This window comes from Phaenicophaeus curvirostris, chromosome 11 (assembly GCF_032191515.1).
Source record: "Phaenicophaeus curvirostris isolate KB17595 chromosome 11, BPBGC_Pcur_1.0, whole genome shotgun sequence".
Lineage (NCBI taxonomy): Eukaryota > Metazoa > Chordata > Aves > Cuculiformes > Cuculidae > Phaenicophaeus > Phaenicophaeus curvirostris.
Genome location: NC_091402.1, coordinates 22,223,102 through 22,250,862, shown reverse-complemented (window position 1 = coordinate 22,250,862; position 27,761 = coordinate 22,223,102). Strand labels below are relative to the sequence as shown.

General features: G+C 41.5%; 1 protein-coding gene across 13 annotated transcripts in view; it reads right to left on the bottom strand.

Annotated features, from left to right (window-relative positions):
- Positions 1-27,761, bottom strand: part of DOCK3 (dedicator of cytokinesis 3) — a 152,878-nt gene that overhangs the window by 114,496 nt on the left and 10,621 nt on the right. For all 13 annotated transcript variants that reach the window (XM_069865810.1, XM_069865818.1, XM_069865811.1 and 10 more), the window contains exons 2-5: positions 20,059-20,142; positions 14,210-14,250; positions 11,770-11,825; positions 10,783-10,879 (exon numbers count right to left, since the gene is read on the bottom strand). In XM_069865810.1, the coding sequence (XP_069721911.1) occupies positions 10,783-10,879; positions 11,770-11,825; positions 14,210-14,250; positions 20,059-20,142 (278 nt within the window). The remainder of the gene's footprint in view (positions 1-10,782; positions 10,880-11,769; positions 11,826-14,209; positions 14,251-20,058; positions 20,143-27,761) is intronic.

Sequence of the window (27,761 nt, the reverse complement as noted above, 5' to 3'; positions counted from 1 at the left end):
TCTATATACAAGATACTTGAAGTTATTTGGCTGTTACAAAAAAAACCAGCATGGTGGTTAAGGTTTTATTTAATTCTTCCATCATTTCCATTCTACAAAATATCCTGTAACTAATGTTTTTATTTACAGCAATTCTATTAACGCCATTAACTCTATTAACATGTTCATGGAACTTTGCCATACGCCTGTTTCTTTGCAGCTTCCTTATTAGTAAACGCACAGAAATGTTAAAAAGAAAGCTCTGCAGGTGTTCTTTCCCAGTTACCCCAGAAAATGAGTTAACTTTCTTTTAGCATTAAGAGCTAGCATTCTGTGCTTAATTTTAGAAACTCATTAAATCCTCTGTGAACAGGTTTCCAAGCATGTCCCTGTAATAAGAAAATAACAAGTCCATTTGACTGTATCAGTGAAACCCCTTGCTATCAGGAGATGCTCACTAGGCAGAAATCTCATCCGCAGAGACACTGCGGGAGCTTATCTCGCTGTGGAAGGTAACGGGCCCCGCGCACTCCAAATTAAACTTGAGCTATTCAGGTCAAACCAAAAATTCCGAGACCAAAAATGTTACTACCTTACTCCCTAAAAATGGTAACTCAGTGCTTCTTCAGCGTGCGCTCTGCAGGACAGCTCAGATTTGCAGGTCATATATAGAGCAAAAAGATGTTATTACTATTCCCTCAAGTTCTGAGGCTATCGGGATGACGGAGGAAGATACAGATGGATTCCCAAAATAAAATAACTGCCTTCAATCCTGTACTGGCCTACCCTAACTTAAAAAAAAAATATTAATGCTGTCAGTAATAACATGTGGATAAGGAGTAAGGGTTTTAAACTAAGGAAGGGTAGGGGAGATTTAGACTGGCTTAGTGGGGAGGCCCTGGCCCAGGGAGGTGGTGGCTGCCCCATCCCTGGAAACATCCCAGGTCAGGTTGGATGGGGCTTGGAGCGACCTGATATAGTCGTAGACGTCCCTGCTCACTGCAGACGGGCTGGACTGGAGGAGCTGTAAAGGTCTCTTCCAACTCAAAGCATTCAATCATTCTACGATAAGTAACGATCACTAACAGTACTTTAACTATTGCACTAGAGAACACTGACAATATCTGCACCTGTACACAATGAACTGAGCTTAGGATAATTAATAAAATGAACTCGTTGAGTATTTTCTTAAATCAAGGAAAGACTAACAGTAATACGATAATTATAACTTACATCTTCAATAAACATCAATGTAACGGTTCTATTAAAAGCTATTAACTACTAGATTAAATGTAAGAGAAGCTCAGACTCCCCCTCATCAGCTGTCGAGTGCCAGCATAGGAACGTGCAGCTCCTCAGCCTGGTCCCACGCTGCCCTCACAGCCGCTGCCAGAAAGGTCAGGGAGGGAACAGGGAACAGGGGGACAGGAGGGAGATAAACGCCCCTTTCCAGCCTAAGGCAGCGGGGAAGGCTGCAAAGGCTTCAAAGCTCAGCCTCCCTCTCCTTCCGAGGGGATGCAATCCAGCTTCATCTCTGAATGCTTGCTCCTACACAGATGATGGAGCCAGCGTTCATTAATTCCTCATCACCTCTCTGAAAGAATAAACTGAAATCTGCTCCATCAGGCACAATTTAATTTAGATCAAACAGCTAATGCTGAATTGGTAAAGAATATAAAAGCTACCACTATTTTCCCTGCTATGTAAAGGTCTTTGAATTCAGACTACTGCCATTTTACTGAAATAAAAACCCCAGCCCCTTCAGACAAAGAACTTGGGACTCAGGATCTTGCAAATTTATGTGAAGTCCTTTTGGCTCACGGACACTCCAAAATTCACATCCAGCTCTGCAAAACCCAGGAAAAGACAGAATTAATATCAGTTATATGGGCCCCAGCCTTGTGACAAGTCATGCCATCTTAACCACCAAGCGTAAGACTTAGAGCAAACACCGATTTTAAAAAGTTAATAAACTTCTGTGCACCCAACGCTACTGCTTCGCCCCTCACTCCTAGCATCAGGGTCCCCAGACTTCCTGCATCCCCGTCCCTGCTGGCTCAGCACCCGCAGATCCTCCCTCAGCCGCCCTCGTGCGAGGTGCAGCCTTGGCCGAGTCGTGCCCGCGGCCCTTCAGCGTTTCCCCACCGAGGCTCGAAGCAGCAGCAGCAGCTTTTGTGTTGAAGGCAAACAAATCAGAGACCCCCATCAGCAGGAAGCCGATACAGAGGGATCTGCACATCAGTGGCTACTATCAGAAAATAATACAGTCCTACACCCGATTTATCTTTTCCATTATTTCAACAATAGCTTTTTCTGTTATACATACTGGATCTTATCTGAGCACATCAGGGCTGGAGCTATTTGTGGCAGTGAGGACTGGCACTAAAAAGAAATGGGTATTTGTTTTATAAGCCATTGGGGTGCCCTAAAATCATTTATCTTTTGGAATCAACTCCTCCTATCATCTGATGGATTTATTTATTTTTTCCTCAAAGGCAGTACGCTATTTTTAGGGGGAAATGTACACTCATAAAGTATCTTCACTGCCTGCAGAAGCTGTTGCTGTACTGTACAGTGATAACAGTTGAGGACTTTAACTTCAAACCTGGCAATCAGTATTTTTTTATATTTAATCAATACTTTATGACTAAACCCAAGGCTATATCTATGAAAAATCAGCTAGCACAACTCTCTGCTTGTAAATTAAAAATGAAACAAAACCACTATGAAATTTATAGGAAGGCGAACACAAAATATGTGAGAAGTTACGGTTCTTGTGCAGAAACCTCTCCCCATTTCTTTATTTTTTTTCCTTGTATTCCTTCTATTTTAAGCAATCTTTACATGTAAAACATGGTACGACAACTTCTATTAAACAATAAAACCTAAGGAAACAGGCAGAATTTCTGAAAGCAGTGCATTTCTCCCAAGGCCATGAACAGCTCAAAACTAAGATGAAACTCCTTTAAAGAAATACATGAGTGGTTTCCAAAGATAAATTTATATTTCTTTCCCAACACAGGCAGTGATCAGATTTGGCAGGTCAGTGTCCCAGCATTCTCCGTGGCTCCAGCCACACGGTTTTTCGTACGCCTGTGCACACATTGATTATCTTAACCCTGATTTTTCTACCCCTCTCACCCACAAAACTTTCTGTTACCTCCTCTTATAAACTGCATATAATTATGCTACATAGATGAATAGTCAAATTACAAGAATGATGGTTGTGACATATTATTTACCTTTTCCTCTCTGTCTTTTAAGGACAGAAACAACAGAAAGTAACATAAATCAGGATAAGACTGAAGGACACTTGGTACCACACAGACAACCGTGCTGCACAGGCTGCCAATAGGACAGATGTTCTTTGCTTTTCTATTAAAAAAAAAATATCTGTCTTCTATGAAATGAAATCCAACAAACTGTCTTTTTAGTTGCAATAAATACCCACTAGGGATGATCAGTCGTTTTCCTCTAGGCGTGCACACAAGCTCACTCACTCCAAAAAAACCAGATTGCCAGGTTCTCCCCTACCCCTTTTTTTTCCCTCTTCTCTAATCTGCTGTTCTTCAAAACTAAAACAACACCAAAACAAACTGCAATGTTTCCTCAAAATACATCTTTGGGAGACTAAAATCAAACCACACTGGCATTTGCCTCTATATCAAACGTAGTTCCGTCACGACATCAGATTTGGAACAACCTGGGTGAGTCTCTCCAGTTACAGATCGCAGGATCGTGAAATGGTTTGGGTTGGAAGGGACCTCAAAAGCCATCAGTCCCACCCCTGCCGTGGGCAGGGACACCTCCCACTGGATCAGGGGCTCCAAGCCCCATCCAACCTGCCCTTGAACCCCTCCAGGGATGGGGCAGCCACCCCTGCTCTGGGCAGCCTGGGCCAGGGCCTCCCCACCCTCACAGGAGAACATTTCTTCCCAAGATCTCATCTCAATCATCCTTCTTTCAACTCAAACAAGAAACTCTGAAACTCCTGTCTGGATTTTTGGATTAAAATCTTCTTTCCCTGGTCTAATGTAATTAAGTGTTCAGCATGTTTATAGTACAAAAGAAACACTTCGAAAGCATTCCCAGGTCAGCCACTGGTTTCCCCTGAGTAAATCCCATTCCAGTTCCAGCTGGCTGTTCACAGCCAGGCTTAACCTAGAACTCAGTAAAATCAAATCCCCATGTTTTAATATTGCACGTGCACGTCACATCCATACTGTGACACTGTTTTCAGCACGTGCTAGAAGCTCTCCATGAACTACAAATCAGCTAATACTCCAAAAATTTAGAATTAATCACAGAAAAACCCTCCAAATCCTCCTCACCTCCAATTTGCTATGAATTTCAGTATCGGAAAAGCAGCTACTCTGTTCTATTTACCGAATTAGAAGCACATATTATGACCCCACCATTGCAATGACTAAACAGCATTCTCCTACAAAGCAAGCAATTATAAAACCGCCCTCCACATAGTTTGTCTCAGTACCACTTGCCAAGGACACCAGAAGGTGACTTACATTTCATTCTGCCTTTATTTTTAAAATCTATTACAATCTCCATGGTAACTCAAAACATACTCTCCGCCCATACAGTCCGATTAATACTTTGTAGGTTTTGTTTTATAGTCAACTTCTTGTTTGTTTGTTTGAAAAATACATAAGGACTGTCTAGTTGATCCTAATAATTTTAAACGATATCATAGATCTGTATGTGGAAGGAAATGAAAGGTGACATGCACTACATACTTTGTTCTTTGTTATACCATTCCTTAAATCCAATAAGCTAGCTGCAAGCTCTGTGGCCTTCAAAGGAAAGTAACTTTCAAACCAATTATTGTAATTTAAAAAAAAATTCTAGTGATGTAATACTTGCTCACAAACTAATCTTGTTTTATTCTCCCAAAAACTTATGCCTACTTCCAACTCCTTAAAGCTCAGACTTCCACAAATCACTATGAGAGACCAACTGCATTAAATCTCTTAAAAATAGGGAAGGAGAAAATAATAATTATGGGAATCCTTTATAATCATAAAATATGAAGCACTTGTGCTGAAGTTCAGCACGTTAGCACTAATGGGGAGAGGTACCGGAATGGATTGCATTTTATGGCAGTGACCTAATAAATATTAAGTGTAGTTTCTACAAGGACTGTTCCACCAAAGAAGAAATGTAGAGATCATGACACCCATGACGGGCCTCCAAGAAACCACAGCCAGTAAATTTATGCAAATGAAAGTCTCAGTTTAACAGAGCACGAGAAGGACTTTTACTCAGCTTCCCAAAGACAATGTATCTGAGCAGTGTAAGCACCTACAATTTCAGCTACAGAAACTTCTAACTGCCTGAGGTAACGTGTAAGCATAAATGTGATACTTCTACATTGTGGTCTTTATTCTGGTGCCCACACTTTAAGACAGACATGGACAGCCTGGAGCAGGTCCAGAGAATGGCCATGAAGATTATCAGAGAGCTGATAATCTAGTAAGCAAATGATAAACCTGCTGAAGGACTCTGATTAAGCTCATAAGAAATCAGATGCCTTCCTACCACACCGTTCCCTTTGAGGAACAGAAGAACTAGATGCTACTGGAAGTGAAAATATTTACCTTTAGTTTCCCTTTTATTATTTCATAATACTGTCCGCTGCCTCCATATCTGAGTTCCTGGCCGCCCCATGAAGATCCATCCTTCACTCCAAACATACAAAGATATAAAAAGATCCATAAAACTGCCAAACGTTAGAACACAGGACTGGGGATAATGAAGGGATAATTTTGAGTCTCTCTATTAGAGCTGGGGCCAGATGAGCTGTTAAGATTCTTTTTAGATGCCTCTTCACAATGCCCGAAAAATCACCCCAAAGGAATTCCCTATTTGCAGGTAACCTTGAAAATGCCTCAGAAAAAGGGAAGAGGACCACGTATACGTGCAGTATCATCTCTGTCTCAGTACAAATACCCTGTCTTTCCAGGAGTTTGCTTGCACGGAACGATAGGCAGGTATGAAACACGTTCAGCTTTGACTTGAAGGAATTCTGTTCCTTCAAGGGAGACCTCCCCAAGCAGATCTCAGAAGCAGCATGTCTGGCTGGACCATAACACTGTATCAGCTGATCCATGTTTTATCAGATACGAAGCAAAGGCATCTCACTAAAAACAGATGTCTCATAATTACTCCACTACAAGAGTAAACTATATTAGTGAGGCAGTGAATGGCATTTTTTTTTTAAGATGAGTTCTGAACGAATGCTTCAATTTTCGAGACACACAGAACAGGTTAACTGTACCAGGTCCTTTTACCTTGATAGGATCCTCAAAAGACTTAAGAGAAGCCAAAAGGAAATTTGTTTCAGATTCAGTTGGTAAAAATACCATCTATTCTGCACACCATTAGGTCTTAGTCCACACTCTTCCCCTTTCTCCCCTTCTGCACAGAAGTAGCAAATTACCTTTATTGATCTGACCACATTCTAAATTTGGCAATTATGTCATCTGCTATTCAACAGAAATAGCCCTCACATCACATCTTAAACTCAGAGGGATTTCTTTTTACTGTTAAAATAGCTGTGATGCTCCAGCTGTGGGTTTCAGTGATCTCTCTAGCTGACTTAACCACTCATGGGAGCCTTGTTTGACCTAATTAACTAAAGCTCGCAGAGAACCGCAGATCCTTTATTTAGAAGTAGTATAAAAATAACAAATCTTATCAACACATACAGGGCAAGAGAGAAAGTTATCTACCTTATTGGTATTATTGTGCTGTCTCAGTGGAAGTCATACACTGGCCTGGGCAACTGCATGAGAGTCACACACGTAAGTTTCACCATAACAAATGCTATTTTGCAGCTTAATCCACTTCTGTGCCTGCAGAAGTCTGCTCAAGGTTTGTTCTTGCTTTTCTGCTATCTCTTCCTTGTCCTCTAGTCACAAGAACAAGCTCAGTTTCCCATCATTGTACCAATATTCACCTTATTTTAACTTTCTTCTTCCACTCCACAGAATCAGGGAAGGGAATCAAGGGTATCTTTTGTTTATAAGCCTTCAAAATACTGAGAAAGGATAAATAGAACCTTTTTTCAAATTTCTGACACTTCCCACAAAATGAAATGGGTACTTGTCCCAAATCAACCTAAAGAGTGATATAGAGTATTGGAGCCAGGCAAAACAGTAACACAAGATCAGGGTCCACACGCTTAGTGACAACATCCGTACACGTGTGCCTGTCTGTACACTTGCTCACACACACACCTGGTCAGGTATGGTTATCAGAAGCTCCATCCCCACTATGAACAACTCTGCATCCAGTGTTTACACGGTGCAGCTTTTAAACACTCTGTTCCTGTGAACTCCCTCCCAAAGGTTCTGTACAAAGGCAGCAAAAGCAGGAAAATCCAAACCAAACAGGTTAAACAGAACAGTGACCTTTTTTGACAGAAAGTAGTTACTGTTTCTCTGCTCATCTTTGCAGCCTGGATGGAGACAGACCAGAAAGCAAAGAACAGCTTTTACTTTCCAGTGTCACGACACTTATGTATCTGCACACAGACTATAAGCAAACAGGCAGGAAATGTGCGCTTTTCACAGAATTACAGAATGATTTGGGGTGGAAGGGACTCAAAGTCCATCCAGCCCAACCCCCCTGCAGCGAGCAGGGACATTTTCAACTGGGTCAGGTTGCTTACAGTCCCACCCAACCTGACCTGGGATGTTTCCAGGGATGGTGCCTCCACGACTTCTCTGGGCAACCTGGACCAGTGTTTCACCACCCTCATGGAAAAAATTTTTTTCGTTCTATCTAGTCTGAATCTTCCTTCTTTAAATTTAAAAGCATTGCTCTTTGTCCTACTACAACATGCCTGGCCAAAAAGTCTGTCCCCAGAATCACCAAATAATCTTAAAAATTTAATAACTTTAAATTAGTAAAGTCCTAATTCTGATTATTCAGTAGCAAAAAAAGGTAATTTTCAGATAGGCACAGAGTTTTTAACTAGGCTATCGTTATTGCCAAAAACGCCCAGTATGAGTAACAAATTCTGGTAGCTTCCATACCAGTATTATTTGCATCCCTTTCCAAATTGATAGAAATCTCTTGCATTTTCAAGAATCTTACTGTTTTGTTAGCATTTAAAGGGTTATAATATCAGAAACTACTCAGAGCATAACATGATATTACAGTAAAGCAAAGAACACTCCATATCGCTATTTCAAACTCATTTTAGGTGCAGCCTTTCCTTCCAGAACTCATTGCACACAAATTCCACAGTATCAGTCTCTAGCTCTCCCAAGACATCACTTGGGGTTTATCTTGATAGCAAAAATCACAAGAATGTCACAGCCCTGTGTCGTACAGTGAGCTCAGACTAATCTTCCCAACGGCTATTTCACAGAGCTATACACTGAAGTCACTGCACAGCTCTCACAACTCCAACCAGTTCAAGTTTCCCCATGCACAGCTCCTCCTTAGCATCAGCACGGACTCTCCCTGGTCAGGGAGAGCCAAGGAAGGCTGCAAGTATTCCACACGAGGTCATTTTCTACTGCTGCCTCTCTTGTTTTGTGCTTCACTTTGCTCTCCCGTTTATCACCGCTCTCCTCCCCCCATCCAGTTTTTTTATTTCAGTTGAGGTATTTTGTCTCAGAACAACAGAGCATCCAGACAGTGCTTTAATTGCTCCAGGCTTACTAGGCATTACATTCCAGTTCCTAGTGTTTAACCGAAAGGTAATTACAAACCTGACGATGAATCTCAGTGATATTGCCACAGCAATTTCTTGGTATTTTTAATTTATATAAATTTGGTCTTTCAAACTATAATTCAAGTAAGAAGTTGGCCAAAAAGCACGGAATGAACGTTTCAGCCTATTCAGAGGTATTAACAGATGTTTGCTGTAGCTTTTGTTTGGCATCTTCCTCACAGTGCAATATTACTGAAGAACAAAGCATCTACTGCCACCATTTATAGGTACCAGCCTGCTGAAAACATCTGCAGTAACAACCAGCATCTGAACTTTTGCTACAGTGAGCTGACTGGGCACAGCAGCATGATAAACAACATGAATTAGATTCCTTAAATTATTTGTGTTACAGTTTGGGAATAATAAAAAATATTCTGCTGGTGCTGATCCAACACAAGAAAGTATTTCAATTTAGTCTCCTAATACATTTTATGATACAACCCTACAGCGTAGCTTCTAGCCTAAAAGCCGATTACAAAATCCATGTCCCAGCTCAGCCAAGCCCATGCGCACCCTCTACACCTCCTCAGGCTTCAGGCCTGCAGTTTGTAAGTGGGACAAACTTCTATTATCCACCTAAACAATTCTCTGATTATTTCCATATTAGGAAATACTTGGGATCAGATTGTTTTTGTTGTTTTGTAGTGGGTGTTTTGGTTGGTTTTTGGGGTGTTTCAGGGGGCAGGAGTCGATAAGCTCTGGAGAAACCCACCACAAAACAATTCACTTCCTATTCTGAAGCGCTGCCAGTTTCTTGTCACGGAAGAGATGTCTCCTTCCAAAGTTCTATGAAAACCATAAATTCTTTCCCCTGTTATTTAAGAATTCAATAATATCGTGTGCAATGTTATAGTAAGCATAATGAGCTAGAACAGAAAGGAGTCCCAGAAACAAAATCACTAAGTGAAAGTTTGTGGCTTTCTCTCTCCCTCCCCTCAAGGAACTCATTTTAACAATAAAAAAGAAATAGATTAGTAGAAAGGAAGTGTAATGCATTTGTCGGTAAAACAATTCCCCTTTCTCAAATTCAATACCATTGTCAGTATTACTGCTGTCGTCTTCATCTGACACTGGGGAGAGAGAAAATCTTACAGAAAGAAAACAAAAAATATCACTTTATTCACATACACCAGAGAGGTTAACTATCTGAAATGGAAAAACAAAGAGTACTAGGTGTAAGTTTGTATACCACGTGCCGTGCCTCCTCCCCAGTTAGAATGTTTCTTCAGAGGCATATGATCCCCACTGAGGATGTGGGAGCAACAGAAGGAAAACTAATTTCAGAAGAGAGTTGATTGCTTTTTGAAGGGAGTATGGAACACGGCTGGTTATGCTGGAGATACACTACACATTTAATTGGATCTTTCCCTGTCCTATTTCTTAAGTATCTAACTACCATCACTTCAGGTTTAAATAAGGAAACAAAGCGTCTACAGCTCTATGTAGAGGTATTTCTCTAAAGTAAGGAAAGAAAGGAAACCTGTACTTGTACCACCTACAGTTCTCGATCCTAATCCTACAGTTCCAGCTTGTAACAACCAAGCTAAAAAAAAACAGAAGGAGGGGAAGGGAAATAAAAAATAGCAGGAAAAATACTTTCAAATGTGCAAGTTTAGTATGTGCTGTTCCATGGAATTTGGCCATTAAGAAAGTAAGAGAAGAATGGAGACGAAAGCAGAGATAGGCGACATGTGATGGCAATTGAAAATTATATAAAATAGAAGAGCATGAAACTCAATACACTTATCTTGAGTGCTTATATTTAATAGACGAAGGAACAAAACGACCTCCAAGTTCTTCCTCTTTCAAACCCTAGATTCTAACACAGACACTTACAGACCACGCTCAATAATTCTTTGAAGTCTTTGATAGAACCTACAAAAGTCTTCCATTTTGTGCTACTAAATACATGTCCTATTTCTTAGATATGTAAGAACACTTTAAAACTGGGGGGGAGGCAGGGAGTAAACAATTAAGCTTTCTGATCTGAAGGCAATGTACACAAGCAATGTATCTCCCAAGATCTCCGAGCAATAAAGAACAAAGAAAAGCACTGTTCTTACCACATACAGCTGCTTCCAGAGCACAGCCCATTCCTGCAGTGTTGCTGTGACTTCAGTAACGACAGAATCTTCAAGCGGAACAACTGTTTCATATTGCCTACACAAGAAGAGGGGGAAAACATTAGGAAAGTTACCTTGGAAATGGTAGAAAAAGAAAGAAATGTCAACACAGTAATTTGCAAAGTGCTAGAACTTTAATTTATTTGAATTTGTTCAACATTAAGGAAAAATATCTTAAGAGAAACATTTTATCTGTTTATCTGAAGCAATGCCACATCGACTTTTCCACCTCTACGATCCATGAGAATCGGCTTATGTGAAGCATCCTCTAGTTATTGGTTCAAAATATATAATAAAGTCAATATACAACAAACAAGGTGAAGGAAAACCCTTTTCATTATTACAGCACATTAAATTAACCTGCCCATAAAGTGGGGTCCTTCAGAGCTTGTGTCCCTTCTCTCTAAGTCAGTCCAGTCCTTTTTTCCCCTCCAATTAATGTTAGCCAATACCCTTAACTTGTTAGCCAACATCCTTAAATACCCAATTCTCCTATCCAGGACACTTCTTCAATACCAGATATGAAACCAGAATGAACTATCCTCTAATCAAAAGAACAAGACTCATCCCATAGTGGTCAAGATCCTCCATTTGTGGTAACAAATGTAGGTATTGTACTACCACTACATTATCTAAGCCATGAGTGCCTTGATTTGCCCTTTGTATGGAATGCCATTCCATGTGTTTCAGGTGACACCTCTGGGGTTACAATTTTATGAACAGAAGCAACCATTAGAACTAATTCTTACTGTATTAAAAACCAAAACTACCTGAAGCCCTGCAGAATTACATTTAATTTTCAAACCCTAATATACAACAAAAGATAGAATGAACTAAAACCACTCGATAAATTTTAATAACTATTTCTTAGATTCTCTTCTAGACAAGGAACACTGCAGCTTCTTGAAGAGAAGGAAAAACACTCACCCTCTGTTACTGACGATTGCCTTTTTCAAGTGAATATAGTTTGCAGGAAAAATCCCCTGCAAGAGAAAAATAAATTTGTAGGTTATTTATACCCTAAGCCACAATAAATAATGACCAATACTCTATTTAAAAAAAAAAAAAGCAAGCAAGCAAGCAACCAACCCTGATGCTATCAAAGAAGCTACCACAGTCAAAAGTCAACATACAGATTAGTCACAATCGATCACTTTAATCCATCCTGCCACTGGAAAGCACCCTGAAACAAACCTCCACCTTGGAAGATCCATTTGTTAATAAGGAAGTTCTATAAGTCTATTCAAGCAAAATATCACACAAAGACTCATGCTGAGTACTTTTCATTCCCAAAAGCTCCCAAAGTGTCCAGAAGCACTCACGTATGGGAAATAGATGCTGGTGTAAAAATCATGGGCAAGTCAACTAGCATGAAATGCGAAGGCGTCACCCTAATCTTACACAGCTGTCTTGGAGGAGGCAAGACTGACTTAAACAAAATCATTTAAGTTTAGCCAATTCTCTTCCTGCAGCAGAGACTGTGAGCGCCCAGTAACCCACTGGGAGGTGAGGAGCAAGCAGGAGAAAGGTGTGGCAAGTGGGAAGAATTCCAGAACAGCTTTCAGTAAGGAACAAGTAACAGAAGCAACTATCAAGAACATTTACTGGAGAGATGCAAGCTAACCAGAACAGCCAGAAAAGTGGCTCTGGTCGGTTGGCAGGACGGCATCAGGACACTCCAGACCAGGTCTCTGCAGCAGCAAGCTGCTTTAAGTTAGACAAGGACAGTGGTTGTAGAAAAACAAACCAAAAAGCCCACCAGTAAATGTGTGTCTGGCCCCCACACCACTCTTTCCTCAAGGAAAGAAGCACTCTGCTACTTGCACACCCTGGAGCCATCCTTCCTCCTCCCTCTTTCCAACAAAAAGCTGTTTAAACCCCCTTGGGATAGCTCTGCTTCTTTGCCTTTTGCTGTTCCCACAACAGCTGGATTCTAACTCTGCCTGGGCCACTGCACTCTGGCGTGATGAGACAAGGGGCAAAGAGGTAATTGAAGCCAAACTTGTCATGCGGTTCGTTATCTCCATCAAGCACATGGTCAGGCTGTAAGGATGGTATAAGCCTGCCCGTCGGTGGGGAATGCAGGACCAGCATCCAGAATCGTCATGTTCAAAACCAGCTGATAGCTTCTCACCAAAATGTCAGTAATCAAGCGTGGGCTTCACATTTTTAGAACTTTAAACCAGTACAATTTGTGAGGACAAATTTTCATGGAGGAGATGATTCAAAACGCTAAGAAAAATTCATTCATTTTCCTAGGTAGGACAAATTGCAGAAGGTAAAGAAGATGAATCTAACAGGAATGGCTCCGTCAGGAAAAAAAGTGCATGCTGTCAGCCACACAAAAATATGGAAAAGGAAGAAATGCTACTCCAGTTTCTTGTTTGGTTTCACTTCCAATTAATGCTGTTTATTTCTGTGAGACAGTGCTGGTTACCTAAGAAACCAAGGAAGTTTTGAAGGGCTCTCCAATCCAAAGTGAACGAGCAGCAGATCTACCAGCACACACACACAATGAATGTAGCTTTTGCATTAAATGAGTATTGTAGTCCCAAAAACATAATACAGGGAACACAGAATCATAGAAATCACAGAATAACCAGGTTGGAAGAGACCCGCTGGATCATTGAGTCCAACCATTCCTATCAATCACTAACCCATGTCCCTCAGCACCTCGTCCACCCGTGCCTTAAACACCTCCAGGGAAGGTGAATCAACCCCCTCCCTGGGCAGCCTGTTCCAGTGCCGAAACAGTACATAATCCATAATACAGGTAAACATGAGGAACCTCGCACTCTCTTCTTTTTAAATACAAGCTACACTTAAACCAAAAGAGGATAAAGTGATGCCTACACAGAAACAACTACTTCCATGTTCGGATACATACATTTACAAAAATCTATACGCACTCACAAAAAATTCTTATCAGAACAGCCAAAAAAGTTCTCCAAGAGCGAACCAGGGACGTGGCTGGAAAATAACCCACCGTGGTGGTTAAGCTGTAAAAATCTGAAGAGAACAAACTTACAATATCCTTTCTCATCTGACTTTTATCAAAGCTGTCTTAGATTAACAATGCAAATTATTAAATGTGTGCTTTAAAAACCATGACTTAATCAGCACAAGATCACCCATCCGTGCTTTTCTTCAGTGACCACAGAGGAGAGGATCAAGGAAAGGTTACACATTACATGTCAGCAAGGCTTCTGATCCTTTGGGCGGCTGATGAGAAAACAAATCCAATCCTCCCACAGAAAAAAGTTAGAAAAGTAAAATCCTAAGGGTAAGGAAGACTGAAATTTTACAGGATTGCAAGAGCAAAGCAGACATCATCTCCCACTACATTAAGAGATGCATTCACACTTACCTTTACATTTGGCTTCTTAATGGATACACCTCTGTACCAGCCTAAAAACAGATAAAACACAACATATTAATTTGTGTTATTGCTTGTTTTACACAGAAGCAAACTGACTGAAAACTACACAGCTATTGAGATCACCTCAAAAACCTGCTGTGCCTCACTTAATTTTTTTCAAGGTTTTTCTGATTTGGGTTGTTTCTTTTTTCCCCAGTTCTTTTGTTCTGCAGTGATGATAGGCAATTAGGAACTTGGAATCCTCCCGTTTATTCCCACCAGGAACAAAAGCAGCTTAGTGTTCTTAGCTGCTGTACTCACAATCCTTAGCCACCATGGCAAAGATGCATTCAGCACTCGTGCAAAAGCCTGTACTGAACCTTTTTCTTAGATGCTGGTACACGAGTCTCTTCATAGTGTTCATCTTAACAAAAACTGCAGACTTCAAAGCCCTGTCCTTTCAAAGACAGGAACAGCCACTATCACACATTACTAATATTGTTTAGCCTAATATAAATCCATGTACGTAATGTAAACACATGTCTGGCTTTATGAATGTCTGTGAGACTAGAGATCAGACTGCAGGATCTAATTTTACAAACCCAATTATTATCCTTGTATCCCCCATCAGATAACAGCCCCAGAGAGGACAATAAATCAGGAGTAAAGAAACAAAGCTGCCGACACTACAAGTTCAACTGAAGAACACACAATCATTCCTCTTTTACACGGTTGAAAGTGGTGTCGCTCCACACAAGATTCATCAGGACAAAAAGCCTGGAAACATCATCCGATGCAGCAGTGGTAAAGAATACTGTGGTCATCATGGTAGATGAGCTGCTCTTCCACCTCATAGGACCCACAAAACCACCTTGAATTCTTCACACCTGAGTCTGATGCTTCAGCCCCAGGACACAAAGCCAGCAACCACCCTGGAACGGGCAAAAAAACCTGCAATGGTGCAGATGGCAACGCAAGCAAACTTTGTGTTCTCTTTTTCTTTGACAGCAGAGTAAGACGGGCATGGGACGTGCCCACCACTCGCACCCTGGCACGGTAACAACTGAAGGAGGCGCTGGGCATCGGCATGCTGGGATAAAGCTGAGGGTGAACGCAGCCATTTGAAAAACAGTCTTCCCAAAGATGCATCACATTCAGAAGTCCCAGCAATACTGAGAGATCTGTGTCAGTCCTGCACTGCTCCATCTCAATCTGAGCCATTAGAAGAGCTACCAATGCTTTTTGATCTTTACTTGAAAGTGCTTTGAACAAAACAAGGTATTCTTTCTAAAAGCTGCTTCATAACCCTTTTCAGCTTTCCACTTAATCAATAAGAGGTCTGTCACATGGAAAGCGCTGGTCCCTTTTGAGCACGCTGTAGCAGAAAAACAAAAGGGTCCTAATTGAAAGGTATTGATCTGCTTTTCAAAAAAATAAAGCTCAAATATATGGGTTAAGTAAATCAGTATCAGTTGCAGACTAGGAAAAAACAAAATTTCACATAAAATTTTGTGACAAACAGAATTCTGAAAATAAATTATAATTCGTAAGTACTTATGGTAAGTCCTACTTGGTTCTTATAAAAAGCACTGCCAGTAGAACCTACTCCAAGAATTGCACCTTCTTTGTCCTACAATAACATATACTTTGCAGTACTGTGAGTGACCCTCAAATCCGGAGAAAAGCTACCTTTTGCACATGCTAGCCAATAAACAATTGCTTTTACATTGAATCAGCATCTAAGCTGCTTGCAGAGTATCTTTGTGCAGAGCTAAAGTACTCAGAGTGACCCAGAAGAGTGCTTAGCAAAAGCTTCTTCCCGATGCCGAAACCACTCGATGCCAAGACCGCTCTGTTCTGAGCTCGATGCTCCGAGTGGTGCCAGGACAGGACGAGCAGCAGATGAAAACCCTTCCCAGCCTGCCAGTGCCGGGTCAGGGAGCAGCCTCGTGCCAGCAGAGCCACAGGGATACGCTAACAATGCAGTCAGAGATGCCACAACAAAAGCAGAGGAGAGAGAATGGGGTTTATCTTGCTGTTAGCCAAATAGAAGGCCATCAAGAAGCCATTCCTGTGCTCCAAAAAGGCAGGCAAGATCTGCCCAGCAGCTGCGTGGGTCCAAGAGACTTCAGTTCCACCAGCACACTCCAAAAAAGGCATGGAGAAAAAGGGATGGAAAAGGAAAAAGGCAAAGAGGAAAAGGGAAAAAAGGCACAGAGGAAAAACGGGAAAAAGGCACAGAGGAAAAAGGGTGTCTCACTGGAGACATCTTTCTCAAGGCAAAGGCAAATTACTGGGAGTGAGTTAATTTGTCCCAGCCAGACACAGCTCCCGGCTCCACGGATGGAAACCTGCTTTGCCCCCACAGCAACGACAGCCTGAAGCGTGACTCCTCGCTCATCTGTATGGAACCACTTGGAAGCACGGCAAAGCACTTCTCAAACACACTGAATTCTTCAAGAATTTTTAAAAAAACACCCCTACTTGCAAGCTATTTCTGCTGTTTAATGTCCCAGATACTGGAAAGCCTTCACTGGACCATGCTGTCACTGCTGGAATAACAGGGGGAAACTTTAAATATATCACATGCAGGGCTTAGGAATTCTATTACATACACAGATGAAAACCATGCAAATAAATCCTTGTACCAGAATTTGCCTAAAATACTACTCTTTCAACATCACTGGTGCCCAGTAAGTGAGAGTCTCAATATAATAAAGTCACTGAAGTCGTAACATTTTTAATCTAAAGAAAACTGCTCCCTAGCAATAAAAACAGATGGACAAAATGACATTTTAGATTTACTCTGAATGCTACTAGATACTCAGAGCTACTGCCGGTGGCAGGGTGATAGCTGTGTGATTTGAAAAATAGGGTGTTCTTCAGAACATGCAGTCCAGACATATTTCAAACAATGAGCATGCTCACACTTTGTCGCTTGACAAAACAAAACTCTGTCTTTCAGCATTTCCAGGCACGTACTACTGCCAAACCCTTTCTCCTCCTCAGTGTATGGAGTGTCCAGCAGGGAATATCACTTACTGTTTCCATTTTCTCTCAGTGGAAGGGAAGCTGTGAAAGACAAGCACCCATACAATTGGTATCTTGAAGAAGATACTCTTTGAGTGAGACCATTGGAGGGATCACAAGAGCCCCTGGTGCAAAGAGTAACTGTAAAACCACCCTAGGAACATCAAACGCGTTAATGTTGGATGGAAACGGGGATGGAGCTTTTGGCAGCTTCAGAGGAAAGGCAGACACTGAGTCCATGGGTTTGAACCCAGTCATATTGAATTATTGGGGCGATGGGGGCAGTGGGAGGCATCTGTTTGACTTAGAGATAGAAGATAGCAATTTAGACATTTGTGACCTGGTATGAAAGGACACAGCGGCAGGTGTACAGATTGGCTGAAATGCAGAAGTTCCAATTTCAAGCACATGAATGAAATAGTTGTCTTTGTTACTCTGGATTTCATTGCATTTGATTTAAAAAAACACAGACAACCACAGTAACAAGACTTTTTTATTTAAGATGTGTTATCAATTGGTATTCATACTTATTACCCTTAAAGACACAAATACAGATGTGTGTGTGCATATACACATTTATTTACTCTGCAAATACACGTGAAAACTAGCTGCAGAGCTTCCTGAGAATGTCACACATGAAATTTCCCATTCTTTCACGCAATTGCTCTAAATGCAGTGACTGCTTTACATGCTAGTCACTAAAAAAACCCACTTGTTCTTTTGTAACAATAATTTTTCAGCAAGTCTGAAATAATTCTTCACCTCACTAGAAGGTTTGTGGGCATGTGAAGCCCTTTAGCCCAGACAGCAAAGTCTCTACTGTAGAGAATTATGCAGAAACTAGACGACCTGTAAAGGTCCCTTCCAACTCAACACATTCTATGATTCTATTCTCAGCCAGGAAGCTGAAACAGCAATGGATCTTCTGAACTCCCACAGCAGTGACCCTTATACGCATGTGTTAACATTAATTTATTCAGTCTGTCTGGACAAAAGAATCCCCAGCAAATAATGCAGAAGTAATAGAGGAAGTATGTTCCACTCCAAATTTGCAAGGCAAACCAAGGACCGTGTTAAACAACCACCGAGACAAGAATGCTGAAACAACTACTACTGTAACAACCAACTTTGCACATTTAGCATGCTTTTTTGCATAATTCACACATACAAGAGCTGCAGCACAGACCATCTGAATATTTACATGAGTTTATATTGTGGAGTTCCAGACACTATCATCAAAATTAATATACATTTTTATACATGTAAACCCCATGGTAAAGGTACCTCGAAACTGCTGGTGAAGGCAACACACAGAGCCTAATTATAAACCTGTAAAGAGATGCTGGATTATCCTCCTACTTTTCTGGAAGCAACCTGCTCCTTTGAAATTGCACTTTTATTGCCTAGAGTTCTGCAAGTTTCTTTGATTATCAGAAATGGTTTGAAAACACCACGCCTGCTTTCAGCAACATACACTGTTTTCCCTCAGAGTTATACTATCCCAGGCAAAGTAATAAATCTTTCCCGAGCTTGCTCCGTGTCCCAACTCACAAGAGCTGGTGGAATGACTCCTAGCAATGCTCAGTGCCCAAGTGCAGCTCAGCCCATTACACTACGGGTGGTTTTTTTTAAGAACATCATCATTTGCAGGGATAACACCCTACGTAGTGTTTACAGCCTGCTTCTTCAGGGATTAAACATCACCGCTGCACCGCAAAAACACTCATTCAACACAGTATTTTTCCAGGTGTAGGTGAAGAAGCTACTACTTTCCTAGAAAACCAGCACGTACAAGGTCACTTTTTGAAGAAGAGTTAAGTCAGTAAACAAATAAAACACCTGAGGAGGAGAAAAAGCTTCAAGAGCAAAAGACAGTTCCAGGCAGGAGAGAAGAAAACTAGTCTGCTGACAAGCATGCAGAAGGTTTGTGTAGCGACATTAACACCGGAGGTGAAAAATGACTGTAAGCTGATGAAAAACAAACCTACAACTTCGTGGAATGTTAATTTGGAATTCAGATTTGTGGATCTGGGTTTTGAATTCGTTTTAACACTTCAGTATTGAGGTGACATTACTGCACCTCAGACTACAGTGAAGCATGTTCTTGTACAGTATCTTGTCAACCTGCTTCTCTATAGAAATGTTTTACACCGCTTGCTTGAATGCTAGGATAAGAATCATTTAAATACAAAATCCCCACTCACGCTATTCATGGGAACAAAGCAGAGGATTAGGACATTCAATTTATTCACACACAGAAATCTCCAGCCACATAGGACAGAACTATCATTATGACACTTACAAAGGAATTTTCCTTTAGGTGCAAAAATCCAACATGACGATAAACGCAAAGCAATCTCCTCTAAACCCATATTCTTCACTTTCTTTCCAGTATTCCTCCCAAATGATTTGCTAACCTATTCCATAACTAATATTTTTCACGTGTTCAGGTGTTTCTAAATAATAAGCACTGACTTAACTGAAATGCACAACAGCACCACTGAGAAAATACAGTAAAAGAAGATACCGATTGCACACTTCACATGATGAACATTTCCTGTAAGAACCAATTACAACAAAACAATCAGGTCAGGGTTCAAGATTTTCTGGACAGATGGTTAACTTAAAACCCACTGACCCCCTATCAGACTGGATTAGTGCCAGCAGCACTCAGCCCTCCTTACAGAAAGTGGGTCAGATTAGGTTTTGTTCAAGTGCTTTGATTTGACGCATCATGATTTCCAAACAACTTATTAAAATCTGCTAGACTAAGTTATCTGTATATTCTTACATAGAAAACGGGCTTCCTTCTTGGACATCACACTTACCTTCGCATTTCTCTAGGATCTGGACAGTCTCCCCTAGTTCCAGGACCAAGCCTTGCGGCACAGCTCCTCGGAAGCTGCATATCACTAGAGGGTGGGGAAAAAAAGAGAGAGAGACATATGAGGGTTGAATCTTTGTGTGAATCTTTCTCCCAAGCATAGCACTTCAGCTCGCTCCTTGTATAAAAATAGCTATTACACAGCTGCCCAGAACGCCCGCCAGCCAACTTCCCCTCATCAGATATCTTTATTTTGGCCCTTATCAGAAATTAAGCTCAGCAGCAACATAAAAGCTGTGCTTTTTAAAAGATTTTTTAATTAAGCAAGGCTTGTAATCACTTTAATCACCAACCTCTGATTCACGGTGCATACAAAGATTTCCTCGACTCACAACTCTTGCTCTACTACACCGCTCCTCAATGGAACAGGGGAGCCTAACTCCAAAGGCTACAATGGGAACTCAGCTGCAGGGATGACTTTCCTCCAAGCCAAAACTATTTCAGGTACCATTTGTGCTACTAGTATGCTGCAAAAATCCTATATTATCACACATCATTGTATTTAAGCACATATATAAAAGGATTCCTAACAATCTGTGCTTTTCATAGGCCCTAACACGATGTAATTAATAGTTTTCTAGGTATCTTCAGTTCTCTCAAGAACTCACTCTAATGTTTCAGAAAATATGAATGCAATCAAAAATTACTAAATTAAGCTCAACTTTAAAGATAAACTTTTAAAGAATGTAACAGCATATCAAGATATGTTCTTTAACCACATCTATCAAAATCCTGCAGGGATGTGGACATGGGTAGTTACCCCAAACATGTCAGGTCAAAAGAAAGGATGAATTGCAAATAAGGTCTGGCCCCCAGCCCCAGTCCCATAACGCCTGGTCACCAGCAGTTAAAAACTGACTCGGGCACCAATTTAATCGAATCACTCAAATACCTTGGCTAAATAAACACATGCTCGGACACCGAGCGCGCCCTGTGGTCACCTACACACAGACCAGAGCACTACAAACAATTCCATGAGTTCAAATAGTGACCTCCAGTGGGCACCGTCCTCTTTTCCAATCTCAGAGAACGCTCCCTTTTCAATGCAAACACTCAAGCTATGGTTGAGATGTTCCCAGGTGATGGAGACACATTTCATCTCCTCCCTGGGTATCTTTTTATGTTACAGGCACCGAATCCCTGATGACTAAAGCCTCTCTGTGCAGAGCTTAAAGCAGTTCAACAGCAGGTCTGCAGTCCAGGGGAAGAACACCATGGAAACCAAGACTATCACCTGCACCATCTGCCACCAGGTATGTTTTGTGAGCGGTGAATTTTCAAGGAATAATGAGAAAAGCATAGAAAAAACTTCCACCAAAATAAGAGTTTCAACTGTACATACGGATTCATAAAGGGGAAAGGCAAGAAGGGGCCAACTACCTGCACCAGGCAAACACCCACGCAGAGGACAGTAACGGGGGAAAATTTGAATCAAAACCTGAAGGGAACCAAACGGCACCAAACATGCGCTCTTCCACAGGGAGACTCAATGCAGGGTTTAATTAAAGAGGAACAAACAAGAGGTTCCCACCAAACCTAAACTGCTCTCTCAGCACGTACAGCCACGCAGAAGGCACCGCTGGCTAAAAGAGGTTTGAAATTCTTGCTTACATCAGAGACAGGAGAAACAACAACTGGCTCCAGGCTGGAGTAATGCCAACCACAGAATCCAAGAGAAACACTCTGCTCGTCAGCATCCTGGATTCATTCTTCACCCATGAAAAGTCATAAATATGGATTTCAACCAGAGGAAAACTACTTAATGCCTCTCCCAAAGCGCAGCGGCAGTGACAACTGCCAAATGCTTAACTAGCAGGCCACAATCAAACCTCAAGTGGCTGCTTCTTTCCCATCCAGTGTTTTAGATAGCAGCATCCTTTAAATACAAAATGTTTTGTTTTTCTAATAGGCATTTTTACCAAAACAAGAAGGTACAAAGAGCGTTTATTTTTAAGTTCTGCAAATTACAGTCCTACATTAAAATAACATGACCTTCTAATTCTTTGGTCATCAGATACTTGCCTATTACAAAACAATAAAAAGCAAACTTGGAATGAAAGTTCAAGGAAAGGTACCAGGAAAGAGAATACTGTTTTATTCAACTGTTGATAGAACAGACTTGAAAAATATCTCCAAGAATAACTACTTCAATATATTTAGGCTTACAAGAAGCAGTTCTAATAGATCTGTCAGTTTATAGATGCAAATGGTACATCTCCAAAAGGATTCTACTGGTCACACAGAGAAAATCTGATACAAGGACTCTACTGCATCAATATCCAATCAGCTCTTTACGATTCAGAGAACTCTATTAATAAGATAGCCAAAGCTCTTGTCTTAGGCCTACTTCAGTCAAAAAAAGAATAAATAAAAATCACAGAACAGAAAAGAACCAATCTTATCAGCTCTCGATACAATCTGGATGATCATTCTCAATTAAAAAAACAAGTTCTCATACAAGAATAACATTCAGCTCATGTTCCTTGCTCCAGATACCGCAGTATGAAAACCAATTCCTTCATCAATAAATCTGCACTCATCAATAAATTACTTAAGTCTCTTCTGTTTATTTTAATAACTGATAGGTTATGCGAACAGCAATATGGATATTTTCAAAATAACAGAAGCCAAGCCTCAGGAGAAGTTGACTTTCCAGTCATGCTAAATGAGAGTCAAGCACGCAGGGCTGTGTGCCACCCCAGCCTGAGCAAGTCCCCAACCCAGCGAGCCCCCAGGTCTGGGGAGAGCATCTCATCTCGCTGGGCTCGGCTGCGGCCAGGGCCAGGGCGCTGGAAGAGATGGACGTGAGGCTGGTTGCTGTCGCAGTGGAATCACTGTTGTCCCTCGCCACCGATCGATTTGTGACCTCATCTGAACACCGTTACGACCAAAAGCGAGAATGCAACCCACAGTCAGAGAAATGCTAAATCAGATTTCATGCGTGTCGTTATGACTTCCTGCCGCCTGCCTAAATAACAGAGCTGTTTTCATTTTTGCTGTGGTACAATTTAAAACACAACTTCCTTTTGTGATTCCTTCTAATTCTATTTCCCGTGTCCCAGACTCCCCACCCAGGCTCACCTCGGTCACGATGCTTCCACAGATCATTTTTCCTCTCAAACGGATAATGTCAATTCCATGACAAATGCGGCAATCAAAATGTGGCACATTTTGTACAGGAACAGTGGGAAAAGCCAAAGCAAGATGAGGAAAATGCCAGGTACTGCCCAGCACGGGACATCCACAGGAAGATCATGCAGCATCCAGCCGCCAATTCCCCCAAAGCATCATTTTTTCTTAGCACATACATAAAACACCCTGTGGCACAATGAACTGGCACAGGTATACGCTTCTGCTTGTACTTCCCAACCGATTTCTACACACAGTAAAGCCTACAAAAATATTTTGACATTGCATACTGTTCTATTTACGATATAAAATATCGGTTCAGCCCATAATAAGTAATTTGATTATTTTCAGAAAGGAACAGAGCCCTTTTCCTGCCCTTTCCCTCCCCAGCTTCCTAGATGTGGCAATGAAAACTGGAAGTATTCCAACGAGGGCCAAGAAACAAAATCGGTTCAAGATATTCCCACATTTACATTGCCCCCTTTTCCTTTTCCTCTGATCATAAATTAGGGCTTTTTTGAATTATTACTTACTTCTCCCGTTTTCTCTTCCACAACAGGAATTGTCACTTCTAGAACAAATCCAATGTTGAAATTTTCTTTATCCCAAGATGCTTGTGGGGTCAAGATTTAATGAACTCTATGGATTAACTTTGGGGGAAAACCCACAACGTTCCCCATTATCAGCTGTGAACAGGCTTTTGGTTTTTTTTGTTCTTTCACTGAGCTCATTTTAGCTGCATAACATGATAAAAGAAAAAGTCCTTAAACGCCTGTAACAATCAATTTTGCTAACTTTCCACCCATATCTGTTTACTCACGGCTTCAAAAGACAAATCTTGGCCTTTGTGGCAGTTCCTTCCAGTTTTCAACTCATTATTATCTGTCTTACTAAATCCTGGCAATATTTTTCGATGACACAAGCGTAAGACAGACAAGGGTTTCAGGTTCAAGTCTGCCATTTAATTTTTATAAATGCTCTGCACTACACTCAACTTGCAGCTATTTGGGCTCTGCATCAATCATGCCCTAAGTGCATCCTCCTCCAAACTGTTTTCAGAAGGGATGGAGAGGATAACACACAGGAGAAGCGGAGCTGCAGCTGTGTTGCTCTGTACTCAAATTGAGCTCCATACCCTTTATATGTGCAATTTATAATCCTATATATATGTGTGTGTGCAATTTATAATCCAACTAAGAAGACACTGACTTGTGTTCTGTGCTACAAAAGTCAAAGAGTCAAAGCTCTGAATTTTTCTGAGGGCATAATTTATGCTTTATATCACAGAACCATATTTTAAACTCACACCAGCCAAGAATTTGGTGTTCAGTTTTACCTCGGGTAAACATACATCGCACTCAAATTTCACTGTCCTTATGAAGAATTTCACATGCAGCCACTACTAGCTATCACTGTCACTAGGTAACATGGAATATAAGTCAATCTCTGAGCCTAAGAATGATTTATATTGATTAATCTTAAAAAAAACAAGGTAATTACTTCAGATAAATTAATGTTACAATTCCTTAAAGCATCTCCTTAAAATGCTTTTTCATATGAATCGATCTACTAGAAATGTCTAGTGTCAAACAGTTTCAACAGTGAACAAGGCAAGTTTTATTTTCTTCCCTCTGATACCTAGATGACAATAAAGGCTCCGTGCAACATAAGAGGCACTGCAGTAGCTGAGACCAAGATCGCTCAAAATTTAAGAGGTCTCAAAGATTTAAGAGGCCTTTTCCCTAAAGGAGGTGAAGGAAGGGTATCAGAGCAGGGGCAAGGATGTACCTTTCCCCAGCTTGAGCCCTCTGTGCTCTGGGACTTCCTGAAGCTGTTTTTTTTCAGTATTAATTTTATATATGCATTTGATGGTGCTTTCCACACTTTTTCTTCTACAGAGCCACGCAGATGGTTTTGAACCACATCAACTTCTAACATCCAGAGCACCTCAGAACTCCCCACGTCACTGGGCATCACATAGAAAGTGGGTTTGAGTTGCTGAGATCTTGCACCACCAATGCCCTCTGGGAATAAAAAGGCACAACAGATTTCTCCCCACAGTATTTATGGTTTCAGAATCTTGCAAACTACCTTTTTTTAATAATTAATTTTTCCAAGATGTTAATTCTTTGTGCTTACACGTGGCAGACAGAAAAGTCTCCAAGCCACAGCAATGTGACTGTGCAAGAAAAAAACAGCATCGATACAGCTACCACGCAGTGGAAAAGACAGCGGAGAGCCAAGATTGAGCTTTACCTTTCTGCGAGGCAACCGCGTTGCACAATCCCGCCCACGGGCAGCACAGAATTAATACTTGCCAACCCCCCCGTACCTTCCCCGCTGAGCCTCTCAACCACAAACCTTCCTCCAGCAAACAGGAGGAGCCCTTGCAAACACAAAATTGTGGGTTTAATAATTTAAAACGCTGAAAAATATAGTTTATGGAGGAAAAAGCCCTTCCCATTTTTGTAACAAAATTAAAGGCCAGTATGATTACATTTTTGTGGAACTGGTTGATTGAACCTGGCAGCTTCGTGGCTCGCACGGTTAAACTCTGATGGTATTTGACAAGGGAGCAGAACCGCAAGGAAATTAAAATGAAAACATTTTCCTTCTATTCTACAAATACCTACAAGAATGGTTTCACCTTCGCAGTGTACTTTCCAAGTATTTAAATGATTAATTGTGGGTGAGGGTTTCAATTATTAGGCAGAAATTAATCTGACACATCTAGATTTATTTGCAAGTCCAGGCCACGTTCAGCAAGTACCTTCATAAAGAAAACCAGGAACAACCAGCAGGTCTGGAGCTCCCAAAACATTCTGCAGCTTAAGTAAGATGGACAATGTAAAGAATTTGGGTGTAAGGGAGAGGACATCCCCAATTACACCCTAAAAATCTGAAATAAAGCACCAGAGGGTTCTGCAGCGAGGGACATTCCTTGTTGAGTGTCCTGGTGCGGATGACAGAACAGGGCTCTAATCCGATTGGAATTGCCAGTCACTAATGTAATACACACACACACATACACACACAAAAAAAAGATTATCAAAAGCTGATTAAAAGCCATCCAAACATTACAACCGAGGAGTAGGGATTAAACAAAAGACATGACTTAGAAGAAGGCTAAAGAATTTTTTGACCTTATTAATGGTCTTTATGAACTTCCATGCAAAACCTCAAGGAAGAAGAATATAGTTGAGAACTAAAAGCAATTCGTCACACCTCAGGGTTGGTGTATGACCAAAATTACACCCCAATTAAGTGAAGGTATTTCAGGCTGCGCCGGGAGCAGTGGCAGTTGCTAGGCAGCATCTGCTCCTGTCGGAGATGCCGCTTTCTTTGTGCAATACAGAAGCCCAGCCAGGAATATTGCCACCAATGGATTATTACAAGGCAGCTTACTGCCATCACATGGCATCTGCAAAGTGCTCCAACCGCTGCCTAGCAACGCCGCCTCTTTTGACTGAGTCATACCACCACTATGAAAATATTCCTGTAAAAAAAGAAACAGATGCCTGGGAAGAAAGGTGATCATTCACTGGCAAACTGAATTATTGCTAGCACCCTTCCCCTACCCTCCAAGATAAAAATAGAGACCAAGCTCAGAAATCATGAGCCGTTTAAAATAGTGTTGCACATCCTGAGGACACGAGGTACAATTGAAGCAACAGACCAAAACCCCACAGTGTTGTCCACTAGCTTAGCTCCACTAAGGAACTGATTTTGAGCTTCTAGTTTTGCAGGCACCTATCCCAGTTACTCATCCCTTTCCTGCAAATCTGTTCCAGGTCATTCGGCTCCCGCTCTGGCAGTACAGAAGTCCTTCATCCATACATTGTGTCCTCTATGCAGGAAGTAAAGGCAGTAGTGTCTTCTCTTTAAGCAGAGATGGAGGCCATTCTAGTTTCTGAAACACTTCTCCCTCTTTCCAGTACCTAAAACACTGGGAAAAACACTGCCCATAGCACCCGAAGCCACCCGGCTCTGCTGCGCTCCACAGTCTGCGAGCGTGAGCCAGACGTGGCTAAGCTTTATTGTTGAACTCCAGGAAATGCAGTAAGGAACCAGCCAGGCTTGGAATATCCTGGAGGATGGAGACTGCAGCACCTCTCCAGGCAACCTGCTCCAGCGCTTTTCCATATGCACTGTGGAAACCCATGTCCCTCATGTCATTTACCACCACTACTCCTTCTCCCTCCACTGTGCAACTCCGAAAAGTCTCTGGCTCTCTGTTTTCCATAACTGCCTACAAAGTAGCTAACCACAACCAGACCCCTTCTTATCCTCTTGTACAGGTCGTACACCCCAGGCCTCGCAAACCTTCCTCTCTCATCACGTACGGCCTCCTCACATCTCCTCATCTTACACCTCGTACGGTGAGATGCGGTGCTCCAGGTGCAGCCCAAAGAGTGACACCCACAGGAGGAAATGATGACTTCCATCACCCTCCTGGTTATACTGGAGGGCCGCCTGGTGCTGGGCTAGCTACGAGAGAGCACCACTGAGTCAAAATCA